This window comes from Populus trichocarpa, chromosome 3, assembly GCF_000002775.5.
Source record: "Populus trichocarpa isolate Nisqually-1 chromosome 3, P.trichocarpa_v4.1, whole genome shotgun sequence".
NCBI classification, from domain to species: domain Eukaryota; kingdom Viridiplantae; phylum Streptophyta; class Magnoliopsida; order Malpighiales; family Salicaceae; genus Populus; species Populus trichocarpa.
The window spans coordinates 17,677,237-17,693,487 of record NC_037287.2 but is presented as its reverse complement, the minus strand read 5'-3'; the positions used below and the strand labels follow the sequence as shown (position 1 = coordinate 17,693,487).

At 33.9% G+C, this 16,251-nt stretch overlaps 2 protein-coding genes across 2 annotated transcripts; one reads left to right on the top strand and one right to left on the bottom strand.

Moving 5' to 3' along the window:
* Positions 1 to 4,033: 4,033 nt before the first annotated feature.
* LOC7481204 (ACT domain-containing protein ACR4) lies at positions 4,034 to 7,532 on the top strand. Its single transcript, XM_002304631.4, has 7 exons — positions 4,034 to 4,640; positions 4,818 to 4,863; positions 4,961 to 5,075; positions 5,174 to 5,241; positions 5,870 to 6,466; positions 6,583 to 6,687; positions 6,778 to 7,532. The coding sequence occupies exons 1-7, from the start codon at positions 4,570 to 4,572 to the stop codon at positions 7,120 to 7,122; spliced, it is 1,347 nt and encodes a 448-aa protein (XP_002304667.1). The 5' UTR covers positions 4,034 to 4,569; the 3' UTR covers positions 7,123 to 7,532.
* Positions 7,533 to 11,315: 3,783 nt separating this feature from the next.
* LOC7496556 (photosynthetic NDH subunit of lumenal location 5, chloroplastic) lies at positions 11,316 to 15,429 on the bottom strand. The gene is made up of 7 exons (XM_002303736.3): positions 15,264 to 15,429; positions 14,949 to 15,176; positions 14,405 to 14,555; positions 14,206 to 14,294; positions 13,114 to 13,168; positions 12,748 to 12,833; positions 11,316 to 11,721 (listed from the first exon to the last, which is right to left on the bottom strand). The coding sequence occupies exons 1-7, from the start codon at positions 15,285 to 15,287 to the stop codon at positions 11,563 to 11,565; spliced, it is 792 nt and encodes a 263-aa protein (XP_002303772.1). The 5' UTR covers positions 15,288 to 15,429; the 3' UTR covers positions 11,316 to 11,562.
* Between the last annotated feature and the right edge of the window lie 822 nt (positions 15,430 to 16,251).

Sequence of the window (16,251 nt, the reverse complement as noted above, 5' to 3'; positions counted from 1 at the left end):
TATTATTATTTTTTAAAAAATAAAATATATTTTTGAAACACGTATACTGTATAGAGCAGGAGCTCAAAGAGGCGGATGACTCCCTTGCCACGGCAGGTGGGCCTTGTATAACCTTTACCTCCTGGCTTGGTACGGACATCTGTCCCTTTGTCCTTCCCTCTACTTTTGATTTAAATAAACACCAATGAGGTTGATGCCATGTTGCATAGGTATTTGGTACATTTAGCATTTACCATAAAACAATTAATTTAGTAATATTAATTTTATTTATTCAGCTTTAAAATTATGGTGACTCAATTGTCCAATGTAACTCTTTAAAAAATAAAACAATATAATATTTTACTAAATTATCTCCACGAGTACACTCAAGGGTTATATTATCATGTCAAGAGTATATAAAAAAATCAATTTAATAATTTTTTAAAATCACTTGATAAAAAAAAAAAAAAACACCTCGGCCATAGAAGCAATACCTAGCTCACTCATGTCACATGTGATACTGTCCGAAATGACCAGAGTTGCATGTAATACTGTCCGAGATGACTAGGACAACAAAAATTTCAACGACTCTGAATCCCTCTAACCTCCATGTGCACAAGAAACGGGGATGGTGAGTAATTACACCCATTACTGTGGTCTGTTCTTTATGCCCGTTTTTCTATTACTTCCACGTGCTCACTTTTTTATATACTTTAGATTGATTCCCTGTGTTATGTTGCCGACTGAAACATTGTTTTAAAAAATGTAAAAAAGATGCGCCCACGTTGTTAATTTTTTTAATTTATTTTACTGTTAAAAAAGATTTTAAATACAAATTAAAAAATTTATACATATATTTAATAATATAAATTATGAATTATACGTATCTATAAATAATAACAAATTTGTTGATCACAGATTGAATTTGAAACTGAAATAAAAATATTGTTTCTTATAAAAAAAAAATTGACACTTTATTTTAGTTTGATATTGGATCCCTAAAGTATTAATTGGTTTGAGTTAATAAAATAAAATTTATTCTTAATATCACAAGATTTCCATATAAAAACCTGTTAAGAAATATTGCATTTATTTTTCTGGTCTAATTTAGAAGAAATACGAATTGAATTAAATTGGAAGGGTATTTATAATTTATTTAAACTTGTAAAATCAATAATAAACTCGTGATTTACATGATTTTGATCGAGTTTATTAATTGTTTATTAATTTTACATGAATTAAATCAGTTTTACTAATTTTCAAGTTTTCAAAAATCATATAATTTTACGAGTCTATCTCTTCCAGCTTTATCCAATGATGTGAAAAAAATAATATAAAAAAAAATGTGCTATCGGTATCATATAATGTTCAGTTGTATCACAGATTCCTACCAGCAGCACACCACTCCCCAATATAAGATACTAAATACATATTCCGATTCCAAGGAGTGAGGGGTGAGAAGGATTTCCATAACCAAATATACTGATGTATAAAATTGGAACATCAAATGATTGTGATGAGTTCCTCTAATTGGCATCCACCAAGTATTTCATTAGTCTACATGCATGGATGGAACAGAGTCCTATATAGAGGTTCCAAGGAAAAAGGCGAAAACGATTCTATATTTCTGCAAGTAGCCGAACCAGTCTATTCAGGGGAGGGGAGGGGAGGGGAGGGGAGGGGAGATACAAGATTTCTTGTTCTTTTTTTAAAAAAATTAAATTAAAAGGGATCAGTTGTTTCCTATAATATGCGAGAAGAAACATTGTTTATTCCAGCATTGTGTTAACTATTTTTGTCATTTGAACAATCATCTTGATTTCAGGAGTGGAGTTGTCTTTTTTTTTTTCTTTTCATATGATCAAAATATCATTTGTTAATTGATAGGAGGTGATATAGCAAATTTATGTTTTTTAAATACTATCAAATTAATTCATCACCCTTGAAAGCTAAAAAGATAAGCCTTTGGTAAGGGTTTTTGTGTATTTTCAATTTTAGTTGCACGGTTAAAGGACGATGATATTCTTAAAAACTAAAAACTTTTGGCCTTGCAGAAAGGTTTTTTTTTTTTCTTTGTATGTTTTTTCTACAGTAAAATGACATGTCTAATCTTTGACTTAAAAATATCTAAGCCTAGCAAGGGAGAGTATTTTTGTCTTTTCCATATGTTTTTTTTTTTGTGATATTAGAATGCCCTCATGGGCTTTTTAGTAATTTTAATTATTAAAGTATTAATAAATCAATATAAAAGGTGGACGCGTGCAACGCGTCATTATCCCTCCACCAAACGGGTGGCGCGCGAGACATGTTATGATGGCCGAAATCCACCAACTGTCATGTCATTTGACGCGTCACATGGCGGCACAACTATTAGTATGGTGCGTTTGGCCTGGTTAGCAGCGGTTCGACGGCAATGAAGGTTTTTAGTTTCAATTATCATTTTTTTTTATCCTTTTCAATAATATCTATGTACTTTCTTTCAATTATTTTTCTATGCATGATTTAGTTCTCATTGTTTTTATTTTTTATTTTTTTCAATTTTTTTTATGATTGAGAATTTTCTTTTGTTATTTTTTCGTGTTTGTCTTTTATAATCATGACTCGATCCACCAGTTTTGATAATTAGTCCGGTTTAAATTTGATCTTTTTAAAAATTCATTATAATTTTTTTTTTCATTTTTTTCATTTGGCATTAAATTATTGGGTCTTGACCTTCATTGGATCCATAATCTTGGTTTTTTCCAATTTTATCACTTGAGTTTGCTGGTATTTTTTTTTCATTGATTTTTTTCCCCAATTTTATCTTTTATTGTTTGGATTTCTAGGGATTGACAACATGTATTTTTTTTCATTCTTTTTATATGATGTGGAGGTCGTTAATTTTTTTAAGAAAATACACCTACAGCGCTTTGTCATTGTTTTTTTACGCTTTAAAAAAATCAGGTCAACCCACAACGAAGTGTAGGCAAGCTATCTAATTTTTTTTTTCTAAATGAAGAATCTAAATAAAAAGACAATGATTTCTCCCACATTATATATGTTTAGTGTGTGTTTGGTAATGTAGTGTAATATATTTTTTAAAAATATAATTTGAAAAAATATCAAAATGATTTTTTATATATAAATTTTTTTATTTTTAACATAAAACACATCAAAATCATAAAAAAAATACTGGCAAAAAAACCATCGTGATATATCTTCCAGCCGTACACATTTTTAAAACAATTTCAAACGCCTTTTCAAATATAAAAATAAATGATGCCTTAGCATAGAGTAAAAGGATGAAAAAGTTACTTTTATAATTTTTATGTCCCTTTTACTTGTGTTCGGTTGATTAGAAGATGAGAAAGTTTCTCGAAGATTAGAATTTTACTTTAAAAAATGGGGTTAAGTGTTAAGTTTGCGATGAGAGAGGGGTTAGGAAATTTTAAATGGGGAGAATCTTGAAGTCCTGTGTCCTTTCCATTTTTTAATTTAAATTTGTTTTATTCTTATTTTATTCTTTCACTTATATTTCAGATCAAATATCCCTTAACACTTAACACTTTTTATATATTTAATATTTTCATTAAATCTTAATTCTTTAACGTTTTTTTTCCTTCAAATTTTAACTTTATACCAAACACAAGCTTAACGAGGAGCTTGCCATAAAATCAAAGGAAGAGAGAGTAACCCTAAATCCAAACAAAGTCCAACCAGATGTCAATATAATTAATGTTGTGACGACAGTATTTGAAACGCGGGTTAATTTGTATTTTTAAAAAATTTAAAATTATTTTTACTTAAAATTAATATATATTTTTTTATATTTTGGATTGTTTTGATACGCTGATATTAAAAATAATTTTTAAAATATAAAAAAATATTATTTTAATAGACCAAAAGTAAAAATATGGGTGACAATATTTATTTTTTTAAAATTAATTTTGATTAAAGTATATGAAAATAATCTTGAAAAAATAATAATTAAAAAAAATCAATATTTAATGTAACGCCTTTTGAAAACCAGTTAGAAACTCTGCAGTCCGTAGAGTATTAAGACGTGCTATTGATAAAAAGAGTCTATAAAACCAGGGCAAGAAATGTTGAAAACCCACTTACACTAGCCAGAGAAAAACTTGGAGCCGCCTTGTGAAAGGATACCAATCAATAATCACAAACCCTCTAACGGAGAAGAAGAGGAGACCAAGTTCTGGGAGGAGGGGCGTAGGTAGACCCCATGTTACCAGGCGACAACAAGCCTGTTTGACAGTGCCCCGTCCCTTGCTTTCTCCTCTCTTCTCTTATGCTGATTATTCTTTCTTTTCTTTTCTTTTTGAAGGGATTAGTGTTGTTAATGTGAAGTCCCTCCAAAACTCTTCGTCCAAACCAAGAGAACCCAACAAACACACAACACAACAGAATTCAGAATCCGAAGGTACAAAAAACTGATGACACTGATGGAAAGAAAGTACACCAGCAAACCAAAACAAAGCCAACCCATTTCTCTACGTTTTTGACACACACAGACATAATCCTCTGCTTTGGTTTTATAAATCTCTACTTTTTCTAGTTCTTCTCCCTGTTCTTGTTCTAGTTGTTATCGAGAATATGGACTGCTGGTCTCCTCTCACAATGGATGATGAATTTGAGAAGCTTGTAATTCGAATGAACCCTCCAAGGTGAATTTACTTTTGTTTGCTTTTAATTTCATTTAATGTGCGAGTTTTTGTTTGAATTGAAAAGGGTGGTTGTGTTTTCTTGAAATTTTCATTTCTTGAGCTCAAAGTTCAGATTTTTTTAAGGATTTGGCAATATGCGTGTGTGATATTGTTTCTTGTCTGTGTTTAATTTTGCAGGGTTACAGTTGATAATGCCTCAAGCAGGACAGCCACTTTGATTGAGGTGTTTGATTGAATCATTTGGATGTTATTGGTTCGTTTTATGAGCTTTTGTGAGTTTAAAGTCTGTAACTTGATTTTGTTTTGTTGATAATTTTCAGGTTGATAGTGCTAATAAGCGTGGTAGTTTGTTAGAGGTGGTTCAGGTTTTGACTGATTTGAATCTTTTAATCAGACGAGCTTACATTTCTTCAGATGGAGAATGGTTCATGGATGGTTAGTTTTTTGTCCTTTGCCTTTTCATTCAAGTTTGGTGGCTCTGTAAGTCAATTAATTGTTGTTGATTTTCTTGTCTTAAAATGGTTCTTTTGCAGTGTTTCACGTTACAGATCAACATGGGAATAAGTTATCCGAGGATGATGTGGCTGAAAGAATTCAACAGGTAGGTCTGCTAAACTGGCCTCCATTTTAACCAAAACTGGAAAATGGAAATATTTACATTTATAGTTTCCATGTGAAAGTGGAATTAAAGAGACTTTAAAGCATATAACTTTGGTGCTGAGTCCTGACTTCTTTTCTAAATGTTTTATGCCCTAATGGAGCCTTAGCTCCAGCAAGTGCCTCTGTGTTTTTAGCCTTTTCACTCGTCATTAAATTTTGACAAGAATCCGAGAGCAAGGCCTCATTTTTTGTGCACATTTTTAGACTATAGTACTTCTATTCTCTCTGAATTCCAATTTTTCTTTCAAAAAGGAGGTAGAGAAATTCATAGAGAAGTTCAAAACTGTTGAAAACCCTTGGTTAGATATATAAATGTCATGGAAGGAACAGACAAGTCAAATTGTATAGAATTCCAGATGCAGTGAGGAAGTCACTGGGCACTTCTTTTTGTGGATCCAAGTCCTTTAAATTAATTATTCTCCTTAGTTTCGCTCAAGGAGATAAAGAAAGGAGCAGACGAGGAAGAAATGGTGGCTGTTGTTGGGTCTCTACTATGAAAGTTTTACAACAATATGTGTGGAGCCATGTAAGTCTCAAGTCATGTTCATGAATTAATTTACATGTCACAGTCACTGGGACCAAGAGGACCAAGCTTCCGATCCTTGAGACGGTCTGTGGATGTGCAAGGAGCTGCGGAGCACACAACTATTGAATTGACAGGAAGAGATCGACCAGGCTTGCTTTCAGAAATTTTTGCTGTTCTTGCTGGCCTCAAATGTAATGTGGTGGCCTCAGAAATATGGACCCACAATTCAAGAATGGCATCTGTTGTTTACATCACTGATGAGGCTACTGGATTGCCAATTGATGATCCTGATAGGCTCACTAAGATCAAACAACTTCTCCTATGTATTCTAATCGGTGATAGAGATAAACGAAGTGCCAATACAGCTGTGTCCGTGGGTTCCACTCACAAGGAGAGGAGGCTGCATCAGATGATGTATGCTGATCGTGATTATGACGTGGATGATGCAGATTGTAGCTCAGCAAGTGAACGCAACCGTTTTGTAACGGTGGAAAACTGTGTAGATAAGGGTTACACTGTTGTGAACTTGAGGTGTCCAGACCGGCCGAAGCTAATATTTGATACAGTGTGCACGTTAACTGACATGCAATATGTAGTATATCATGCAATTATCATAGCTGAAGGACCGGAGGCTTGCCAGGTTACTCTTTATTCCTTCAAGATGCATTTAATAATTTTCTGTTTTTTTTTTTTTTTTACCAAACAAATGCTTTTAAACATTGCTACGGAGGATCTCATTTGTTACTTGTAATACAGGAGTATTTTATTAGGCATATGGATGGGTCCCCAATTAATTCCGAAGCAGAGAGGCAAAGACTAATTAATTGCTTGGAGGCTGCTATTAGGAGGAGAACTTCTGAGGTACAGATATGCTCATGTTTGATTTTAATGCTAGTTTCAAACTTGTCAACATCTCACTAGTATTTGATTTATTGAACTGTCTTGATGCAGGGCGTAAGATTGGAACTTTGTTCTGAGGATAGGGTCGGCCTTTTGTCTGACGTGACTCGCATTTTTAGGGAAAACGGTCTTTCAGTCACTCGAGCTGAGGTTACTACCAGAGGTTCCCAGGCTGTGAATGTTTTCTTCGTCACTGATTCATCAGGACATCCAGTGAAGAGTGAAACTATTGAAGCAGTTAGAAAAGAGATCGGTTTGACTATACTTAATGTGAATGATGATGCTTACTCGAAGTCTCCGCCCCAGGAACGTGGGTTATTGTCTTTAGGTAATATCTTTCGATCAAAGTCAGAGAAGTTCCTTTATCACTTGGGTCTAATAAAGTCAAATTCTTGAGCTGTTCAATGGCTAAACTAGGCTGGTCAGCCACGTAAATGTTGGATAGTTTGACTTAGTTGCACAGGTTGTTCCTTAGAGCTTCAGTTCACTTCCCTGTTGATCTTGGACGAGGCATGAAAGTTGCAATCAAATTTGAATTCGTAAAGCTTGTTGTAAATATCTTGTTCGAGCTTCCTTGTCCCATGTGACTTTGTAAATATTGTTATACTGGCTCAAAAACTTCATCCAAAATGCAGCGCTGAGGGTCAATATTCTGCGTGATGGTTTAAGCGCTATGATCAACATGATTTGCATTTTGGATCCTGATGTTATGTAAAGGCTCCTTTAGTGCAGGATGCATTGCAGATTTGATTTTATTGGATCATTGAATTTGAGAGTGGTGATTCCATCGCACAGCTGTGCATTAATTTGATTGTATATTTCCTTTGGTCCCTCTCTTAGCATTTTTCTCATTAGCAGGTAACTCATGAATAGAGAGCAGGCGCTACAGTGTTGAAGATTATATTCCCCTAGCAACATTATGGCCTAGGCATACAAATATCTATTGGTGGGATGTTTTAGTTGTGCTTTCGCCTACCAAGAGTATACAAAATGGTGATGTGTAATGGGACAGGGAAGTTTGATAGTGGTTCAACTTCCCTGTATGTATATAGTAATAAGCCATCAAGATTGACTTTTGCTGCAATTCCGACTAAAGAAAGTGCTTAGTGCTCATGACTCGATAGAAGTTGGGTTGTGGTGGTGACATGCCTTGATTCAGGGCTTTCCTGAAGCAAGTGACACCTTCAAGTGATCACGAGTAGGTAAGGGGCACTCCAAAAACGGTACACCCCAAACTAATCCCTCTTTTCCATGTGGAACAAGTAATGTGGGAACCCATCATTTCAAGGCCAATTTGCATTCCTGAATATGGCATGTTTTGAGAAATCTGTGAAAAAACTTGTTCATGATTCAAGGCTTTTGGTTTCTTCTGTACATCCGTTTATAATTGGAGAGGGGCTGAACATGAAAGTCAGAGCACGATATAAACTAGTATGATTAAATGCCAGTATAGATGATTGATACAATCGATTCTATACTTCTAGCTTTTGATAGAGTTTCAACTTCGGCCCTTGAGGGGTTGGATCATTCCACAGCGAGGAAAACTTTTAACGAGTAATTGATCAATCCTTAGATCATGCATGTGAAAGACAAATAACATAATTATGGCATAGGAAAAACTCTAAAATGCAGGCTCGGCGATTGGATAAGAACGGGAATCTAAAGTCTAAAATCATAACGATGCAAATAGGAGACTTTGTTAGTGACTTCGTAATCATTTCGTAATTAAGACTTTCTTATGAAAAAAGACAGCAGAAAAGTCACCGACAGAATCTCAACCGGGGAGGAAAGATGTTATGTAATTCCACATCCTCCAGCACCTCATTGATGTGTCCCTTTCCCCTTTCTGATTTATGATAGCTGCATCAGCAACGTAAACGTGGCCGGATTAGGATCTCACAAACGTCAGCCGCCAGTACATGTGGGGTCCTTTTTCTGGTGTCGTGGGACCCTGTTTCGCCGTTTCGAACGGTGGCGGAAGAGGACTGGATCCTTGAACGAATAGAATAAAATGGTAGGTCTCGCAGTTGAGATCCTCTATAAATCTTCCTCGAAGCACGTAAGTTGAGGAGATGGAGTGGTAGAATTTTTGAGACAAAATCATTACGGCTACTGTATCATGCATTACATTATTATTACGTTTACAATGTCAGAGACGAGTGTTGCTGGCTGCTTACTATGCAGAGTATGGAGATACGTAGTCAAATTTAACATGACAACATCGAACAGCTGTTGTACCTGGCTACAAGCATAGTATTAAAATTGATTTTATTATCTTCTTTGTTAATTAAGAGGCAGTTTTCGCAAGTATTTTTTATTTAAAAAAATATGTTAATAATATTTTTTTATTTTTAAAATCAACATATTAAAATAATTTCAAAACATTAAAAACATATTAATTTAAAGTAAAAAACAAATTCAAATTTTTTTAGAAGTGCTTTTCAAACGTATTGTCAAACACTTGTTTAAGTTTCTTATAAGCATAAGACATCATTTTTTTTCTATTTAAATGTTGTGTCGCATATATATGTCAATATATAATATATTGACATATGATATTTAATTTTTTTTCTATTTAAAATTGTTAGGAAATAATATATAGGTATATGTCAATATATAATATATTAGTATTATTTTTGTCTAATATAAAGATAAGAAAACCAGCATATATAATATTTCTAGAAAAATATATACAAAGTCATATTATACAATAATCAAATGTAACAAACATTAAATTTTTATTATAAAATAGAATAGCATAAAAATAAATTTATTTTCAATGTGTGCTTTCGAACACCAAAAAGTATCTTCTATCTATTTTTTATAATATGGTCAAACATAAAATAAGATAATTTTCTTAGAAATGGTTTTTATAGATTTTTTTTTTCAAAAGAGTTTTGTCTCCTTAAGTTTATCAATCAACGCTACTTCGAGGCTTTTAGCTACCACAAGTTTTGTTTTTTTAAAAAAAAATATTAATATTAGCAAACACAAGTTGATAGAAAGTGTCGAGAAATACCCGACTAAATGCTTGGCTATGAATTATTTAACGACAATTATTAAAACAAAACATCATCAACAACAACAACAACATGATAATAATAATAATAATAATAATAATAATAATAATAATGATGGTCACCCCACGAGAGAGGCGACGTCGTCGTCGGCGTAGTCATAATTAACAAAACACCAGGAAGCCAATTCCTGACGTGTTCAAGATGGAGACAACGTTTGCAACTTGCGGTCATGACATTTTACTTGATGTACCAAAACTAAACATTCGATGTCTGAATGATTGATGTGAGTTACAGTGGTGGTTTTCTGGTGGCTTCATGGAGCTTTTGTATCCCAAGGCCCTACTCGGGCACAAGTTAATTCATCGCAAACCCAGCTGTGAACTCTGTTACTGTTAACCCACTTCCAGTTTATTTTACTGTTCTTGGTGGTAATTATGCCTCACTTCCAGTTTCCCGTACTGGTGCCTCACTTATATTACCGCATGTTTTAATCGTGCTTGGACTCACCAGAAATCTAATATCTATTAGTAAACATACATCTGATTTTTCTTTTTCTATCACCTTTATTAATGATCGTTTTGTTGTATATAATTGAGTCACCAAAGGGATGGTGGTGACTTGAAAATGGGCTATATATATGTTCTTCAGCGTGGACTTCAACCTCTAATTTTTACTGTTAAGGCATCCACAATTCAGGCTGTTCTCTCTTTTGCAATTGCCAGTCATTGACCTCTTTATTGGCTTGAAGTCAAGAAGGCATTTCTCAATGGTTTATCTCTCACCCCATCTTCTTCATGAGACCTTCTTGCTTATTTTGATGCTAACGGGCTGGATGCCGTAACATGCGAAGATCAATTTTTGATCATGCAATTTATTTTAGTGATAATCTTGTGTTCTGGAGTTCTACAACTAATGGTATCCTGATCAAGCTGTGAATCGAAATATCAGGCTATGACACTTACCGCCGCTAAAATCAAGTGGCTTGGTCATCTTCTTCAAGACCTCAAGGTGTCTTCATCCTTGCCTTCGATCAAGCTTTGTGACAGTCATAGTTCCATTTTTATTGTTGTTAATTCAGTACCAAACAAATATTCAAAACACAATGTTGTTAATTCAGTATCAAACAAACATTCAAAACACATTGATTTGGATCGTCACTTTGTGAGAGAATTGGTGGCTTCGAAAAAACTTCAGATTCACTATCTTCCAACTAATCTCTCAATTACAGACATGTTTACCAAGAGCCTTGGTCGATCTGCTTTCATTTTTCTTCATTCCAAGCTACGCATTTTGGACAGGCTTTAGAGGGGAGGGTATTTCAGTTATACAAGGATCCAAAGAATCCTCCTCAAATCATGTTTGTGACAACTCCTTGACTGTAGGAGATAATATCTAGTATTTGAATTTGTATTTATTTAAATATATTTTATTATATAACAGAATTACTATACCCCACAAAGAATTGTGCGGTGATTTCATAACCTTTTCACTGCTATTACCTTGGAATCACATCCCAAGTCCACTCTGAACACTTAAAATAAAAACCATCGCCATGCCATCATGAGCACATTTAAAACAAAGCTGTGGAAGTTTCGGATCATATACTGAAAATGATATGCTCCAACAACCATGTGATTATTTAATTTTTTTCTATCCGAGAAACAACCCTTTTTGCTCAAGCTTTCTAATGAATACAAGTGAAGAAAGAAACTTTATCAGAGGTTAATTCCATACTCGTTTAACGACAGCCCTCCAAATGGGGTAGACTACTCTCATGTTCGATGTTGAGGAGAAGTGATGGATAGAATTGATAGCATCAAGCTTCATTCATGGGAAGCTCACCACTTTCAAGGACCACCACTCTCTTTGTGGGACGGTCTCCTCTGTCTGTCTCTTGTGACTCGATCAATTTAACAATGTCCATGCCTTCCAAAACTTGACCAAAAACAACATGCCTCTGATCTAGCCATGGAGTCTGTCATTTCCCGTGAACAGAAAAACAAAGAAACATGTGTCAAGCCATATAAACGTAGCATAAATCTGCAAAGATTTGACCACTTGACAAAGCTTTTAACTAGATGGAATTGATCAACAAAATCAATAAGCATTTGTAGAACATAACCTGTCTCCATTAGTGACTACTAAAAACCACGTTAGGTATAACAAATAGGTGCTAAGCCAGCATGAAAATGGAAGCTACTCTAAGAGAATGGAACATTGTTGGTGAAATTTAGATGATATAGACCATCAGCTACCACAAACAAAAAAATGGATTCCAGTCTTCAAGACCTGCATATACTATCTAAATGCAGGTATGGTCAACAAGAAGTTGTGTTAAATATAGACTAATTCTGCTTTCTTTGCAATGGCCACGTTGCATACAGAAAAGCCCGGCAGGCAAAACCACCTGCATACTTTCCAGCAGAAAAAGGGGGGTAACCCGGAAAATACCCTGCTGAACTTTTTATCCTAATCCTCTTTCCTGGGGAGGTGTTAAGTTAAACCCAATTTAACTACAATTAACAGTTTTTAAACCTACCCCCCCCCCCCCCCCCCCAAAAAAAAAAAAAAAAACAAAAAGATAAGAAAAGAAAAGAAAGGCAGAATGTTAAAGTTGGCTTCAGAAACAACCACCTATCCTAATTCTATTGATCACTTCTCCAGTATACCTCAAATCAAGTAACCATGACAATTTATTTTATACCATAAACACCACCAAACCCAGCTAGTAGCAGGGACATTAGCTTCCTAACATAGCAAAGAGAGAGACCCTAGGAAAATTTAGTAGATAGAGGAATTATTTTCCTTCTTTAATCTCTCTATTTGAGATTCTGCACCAATTATATTTAAAAAAAAAACATCAAAGATTCAAAGCATTCTCAGCCAAATCAAAGAAACTGTAACAAGAGGATATCACGTGTTTGTCTGCCCAGCCACAAATGAGCATGCCTCTACACACATGCATGAGGAATATGTGTCTGAATAAAATGACAATATCTACCTTGACAGTGCAGATGAAAAATTGGCTTCCATTGGTGTTGGGCCCTGCATTTGCCATACTAAGAATTCCTGGTCCAATATGTGACACTGCAAAAGATATGAGATTTCATAATTAGGCATGCAGGGGCACATAGATAAAATATACAACATCCAACACCAACATTTAAAAATGATGACCAAGAAGAATCAATCACTCATATGGGGAAGTTTCAGTTCAGTGACTGCTCAATCTCAGACACGAAGAGAGTGAGAGATGGAGAAGCGATCATCTGTCTTCGACCAAGGAAACATCCTAGGTGAGATTTACAGTTTACTGAGCAGGGGTTTCCAAACTAGTACAATAGATACATGAGAAGTATCAACTTACACTTGAAGTTTTCATCTTTAAATGTACGACCGTATATGCTTTTACCTCCAGTGCCCTGCAAGTCTTTCCAAATATCAGAATACAAATCTAATTGAAAACGCTTACAATGCCCCAAGTACAAAGCTAGTTGGTAGTGGCACAGATGCATGTACAAGATACAACATGAGCTTAGAATATCATTGACAATGTTTCATTTCTTAACAAACACACGGAGAAACAAAGGGGAACAAACGCATAGAAATTGAATAAAGGGCAAATTTCAAGGGTCTCATACACTGAACAACACACCTCCTGCACTATTAAGAGAATTGTTCAATAGGAACTTGAAAGATGAAAATGTTTAGGAGGTAAGAAAATAGAGGTGGAAATTAGACATTGAAGTTCTCGTAGCATACCAGCTCAAAATTCTTGGTTTGTCATTGGATATTAAGCCAATTACTATTTCTAGCTAGCCAATAAAAGGAGGTGAAGGTTGCCTTTAAAAATAACAAAGGGGTCAAATTTGCAAAAACATATTTGTTACTATTTTTTTAACCTATTCAGTTTATTTATGTTATGTATAGGTTATTTAGGAGTCAAATAAGTGTTTTCATTAATTTTTTCTAATGTTTTATTTCGAGTCTCCGTATCGTCCATATTTTGCACAAATTCATTTTGCTACCTGCAAAATCATAATATTAGTTTTGTTTTGCTTGTTTTCAGTATCTTATTGATTCTTGATTCACTTTATATATTTTTAGGAGAGTTATTCAATAGGAACTTGAAAGAAGAAAATGTTTAGGAGGTAAGAAAATAGAGATGGAAATGAGACATTGAAGTTCTCATAGCATACCAGCTCAAAATTCTTGGTTTGTCATTGGATATTAAGCCGATTACTATTTCTAGCAAGCCAATAAAAGAAGGTGAAGATTGCCTTTAAAAATAATAAAGGCCTCTAGCACGGCAAATTAGTTGGTATCTTTGACTGTATGTATACTTAAAATTTACAAAACAGGGATTCAAATCTCAGCTGACTAACAAAAGAATATATCACAAGACAACAAAATATCCTTTTAGTTGAGATGCACCCAAAAGTGTGAAGAGAGAACTCACATTTCCTTTGTCAAAGTCCCCTCCTTGAATCATGAAATCTTTGATGACACGGTGGAAAGCAGAATTTTTGTAGCCGAAGCCCTTCTCTCCTGATCAAAATACACAATTGAAACCAGATTTAAGAAAATATTCAAAGCATTGATGTTTAGAAAAGAAATAACTGATGGATAGTATAGATCTTAAGTTCATATGACACAACCTGTGCATAAAGCACGGAAGTTCTCCACCGTTTGTGGCACATCATCGCCATATAACCCAATGACGACTCTCCCAACAAGCCTCCCTACCGGATTCCCAATCCCTATATCAAAATACACTTTGTTGGTCACCTTTGACTGTAACTCTGCAACCTGAAATTTTTTTTAAGAAAATAATTCAAGACATGGATATGCAAAACCACATACAATTCAAACTTCATCAATCCAAAAAACTAATTCCACATCAAAACCATCACAAAACAAACTCTAATACACATTTCACATAGCAAATCAAATTTTCTGATCCCAAATTTGTTCCTTGAACACAATGAACAGTAGCGTATATCTCTAAGTGCTCAATATAGTCGTCAGAACTCAAGAAAGTTAAAAAAATAAAAAGTTCACTAAAATCTAAAAAAATCTCACTGTCCAGGTCTCAAGCAAAAAAAAAACTCTCAATCAATTGAACCGATAAAAACCACGTTATAAACTAGAAACATAGAATAATCCCAGAAAAAAGGGGGGAAAACCTGAAAAAACCCTAACCTCTGCACTAGCTCGAACGGAGCTGAGAACACGGGATTTCTTCGGAGAAGAGGTTGTAAAAGAAGCAAAACGAAGCGGACCCGAGAAGAAGAAGCTCGATGAAGACGAGGAAACATTTGACGGTAACACATTTCTAGTGGGAAACCTCACAGCATTACACTGGGTGGATCTTACTGATTTTACCTGCAACATAGTATTTTGTGGAGTTGATAGTGAGCCCACATTTGTCTGCAAAAAAAAAAAACACATTTTTTGGTTGGGTCAGAAAAATGGGGTGTGCTTGGTTACTGAGAAAATAAAAGGGAGAAGGACTACCAGGGTTGTAAAAGAAGCCGCCATTGATGGGTATGTGTCTGAGAGAGAGAAGGCGTTAGGCGTGATTTTCCTTGGTTTTAGTTTATAGAAATAGAAGAGAAGATGATGCGACGATGATTGTGAAATTACAGATATTGTGTTTGGGTTTACGAAAATGACAAGTATGTCCTCCCAGAATCTCCTGGGGGTAAGTGTCGAATATCCAAGGACCATAACCATCCCAATGCTCCATTTTGATCCATAAAATTAGTCGGGGTATACATAAATTAATTCGAATATTTATATTAAATTAAAAAAAAAACTCATTTTAACTTTAGGATATGATTGTTAATTTTAGAATTTAAGAGATTAATTAAAATATATACATATTAATTTAAAAAAACTAGGATTGGGCAACTGAAATTAATGGTAGCAAATCACTGGAGATTATATGTTATGTAATGATCGATGTCTTGGATTTTTTTATTTTATTTTTACATTGAATGATATATCAGCTATAAATATCAATTAGATTTTAACTTTAGAGTTTTTTTTTATATATATAATATTTTTTTAGAAAAAAATTTTCCTTAAAAATAAATTAATAAAAAAATCTTAGATTAATCTCTAAATAATACAAATTTAAAGAAAAAAATTTTCTACATTGTTTTATAATCATTCCACCATAAGTTTTCATCATCACTGCCATGAACTAGTATCATTATTCATTAACTACAAATATCTTATTATCAGTATAATCATCATTTTATTATTATTTTCATGTAATTTTATAACACTATCACCAATATAATCATTATTATTATCATTTTGCCTCTGTAACTATTATTATTATCATTACTATCTTATTATTAAAATAATTATAATTTCATCACTATTAATACTAACACAACAACCATTATTCTATGACCATTTATTATCATCAATATTTTTAGTATAATTACTATAATTATCATTAATTTTACCACTATATCCATCACCATTAGTGCTT

What these genes read in the sequence shown, in the direction of transcription:
- LOC7481204 (XM_002304631.4), top strand. Translation starts at nt 4,570, where the DNA reads ATGGACTGCTGGTCTCCTCTCACAATGGATGATGAATTTGAGAAGCTT. An exon ending in TGGCTGAAAGAATTCAACAG is followed by an intron (nt 5,242 to 5,869) that starts GTAGGTCTGCTA and finishes TACATGTCACAG; the next exon opens with TCACTGGGACCAAGAGGACC. An exon ending in TTAGGAGGAGAACTTCTGAG is followed by an intron (nt 6,688 to 6,777) that starts GTACAGATATGC and finishes GTCTTGATGCAG; the next exon opens with GGCGTAAGATTGGAACTTTG.
- LOC7496556 (XM_002303736.3), bottom strand. Translation starts at nt 15,287, where the DNA reads ATGGCGGCTTCTTTTACAACCCTG. An exon ending in GGGACTTTGACAAAGGAAAT is followed by an intron (nt 13,169 to 14,205) that starts GTGAGTTCTCTC and finishes AAAGACTTGCAG; the next exon opens with GGCACTGGAGGTAAAAGCAT. An exon ending in TAAAGATGAAAACTTCAAGT is followed by an intron (nt 12,834 to 13,113) that starts GTAAGTTGATAC and finishes TATCTTTTGCAG; the next exon opens with TGTCACATATTGGACCAGGA.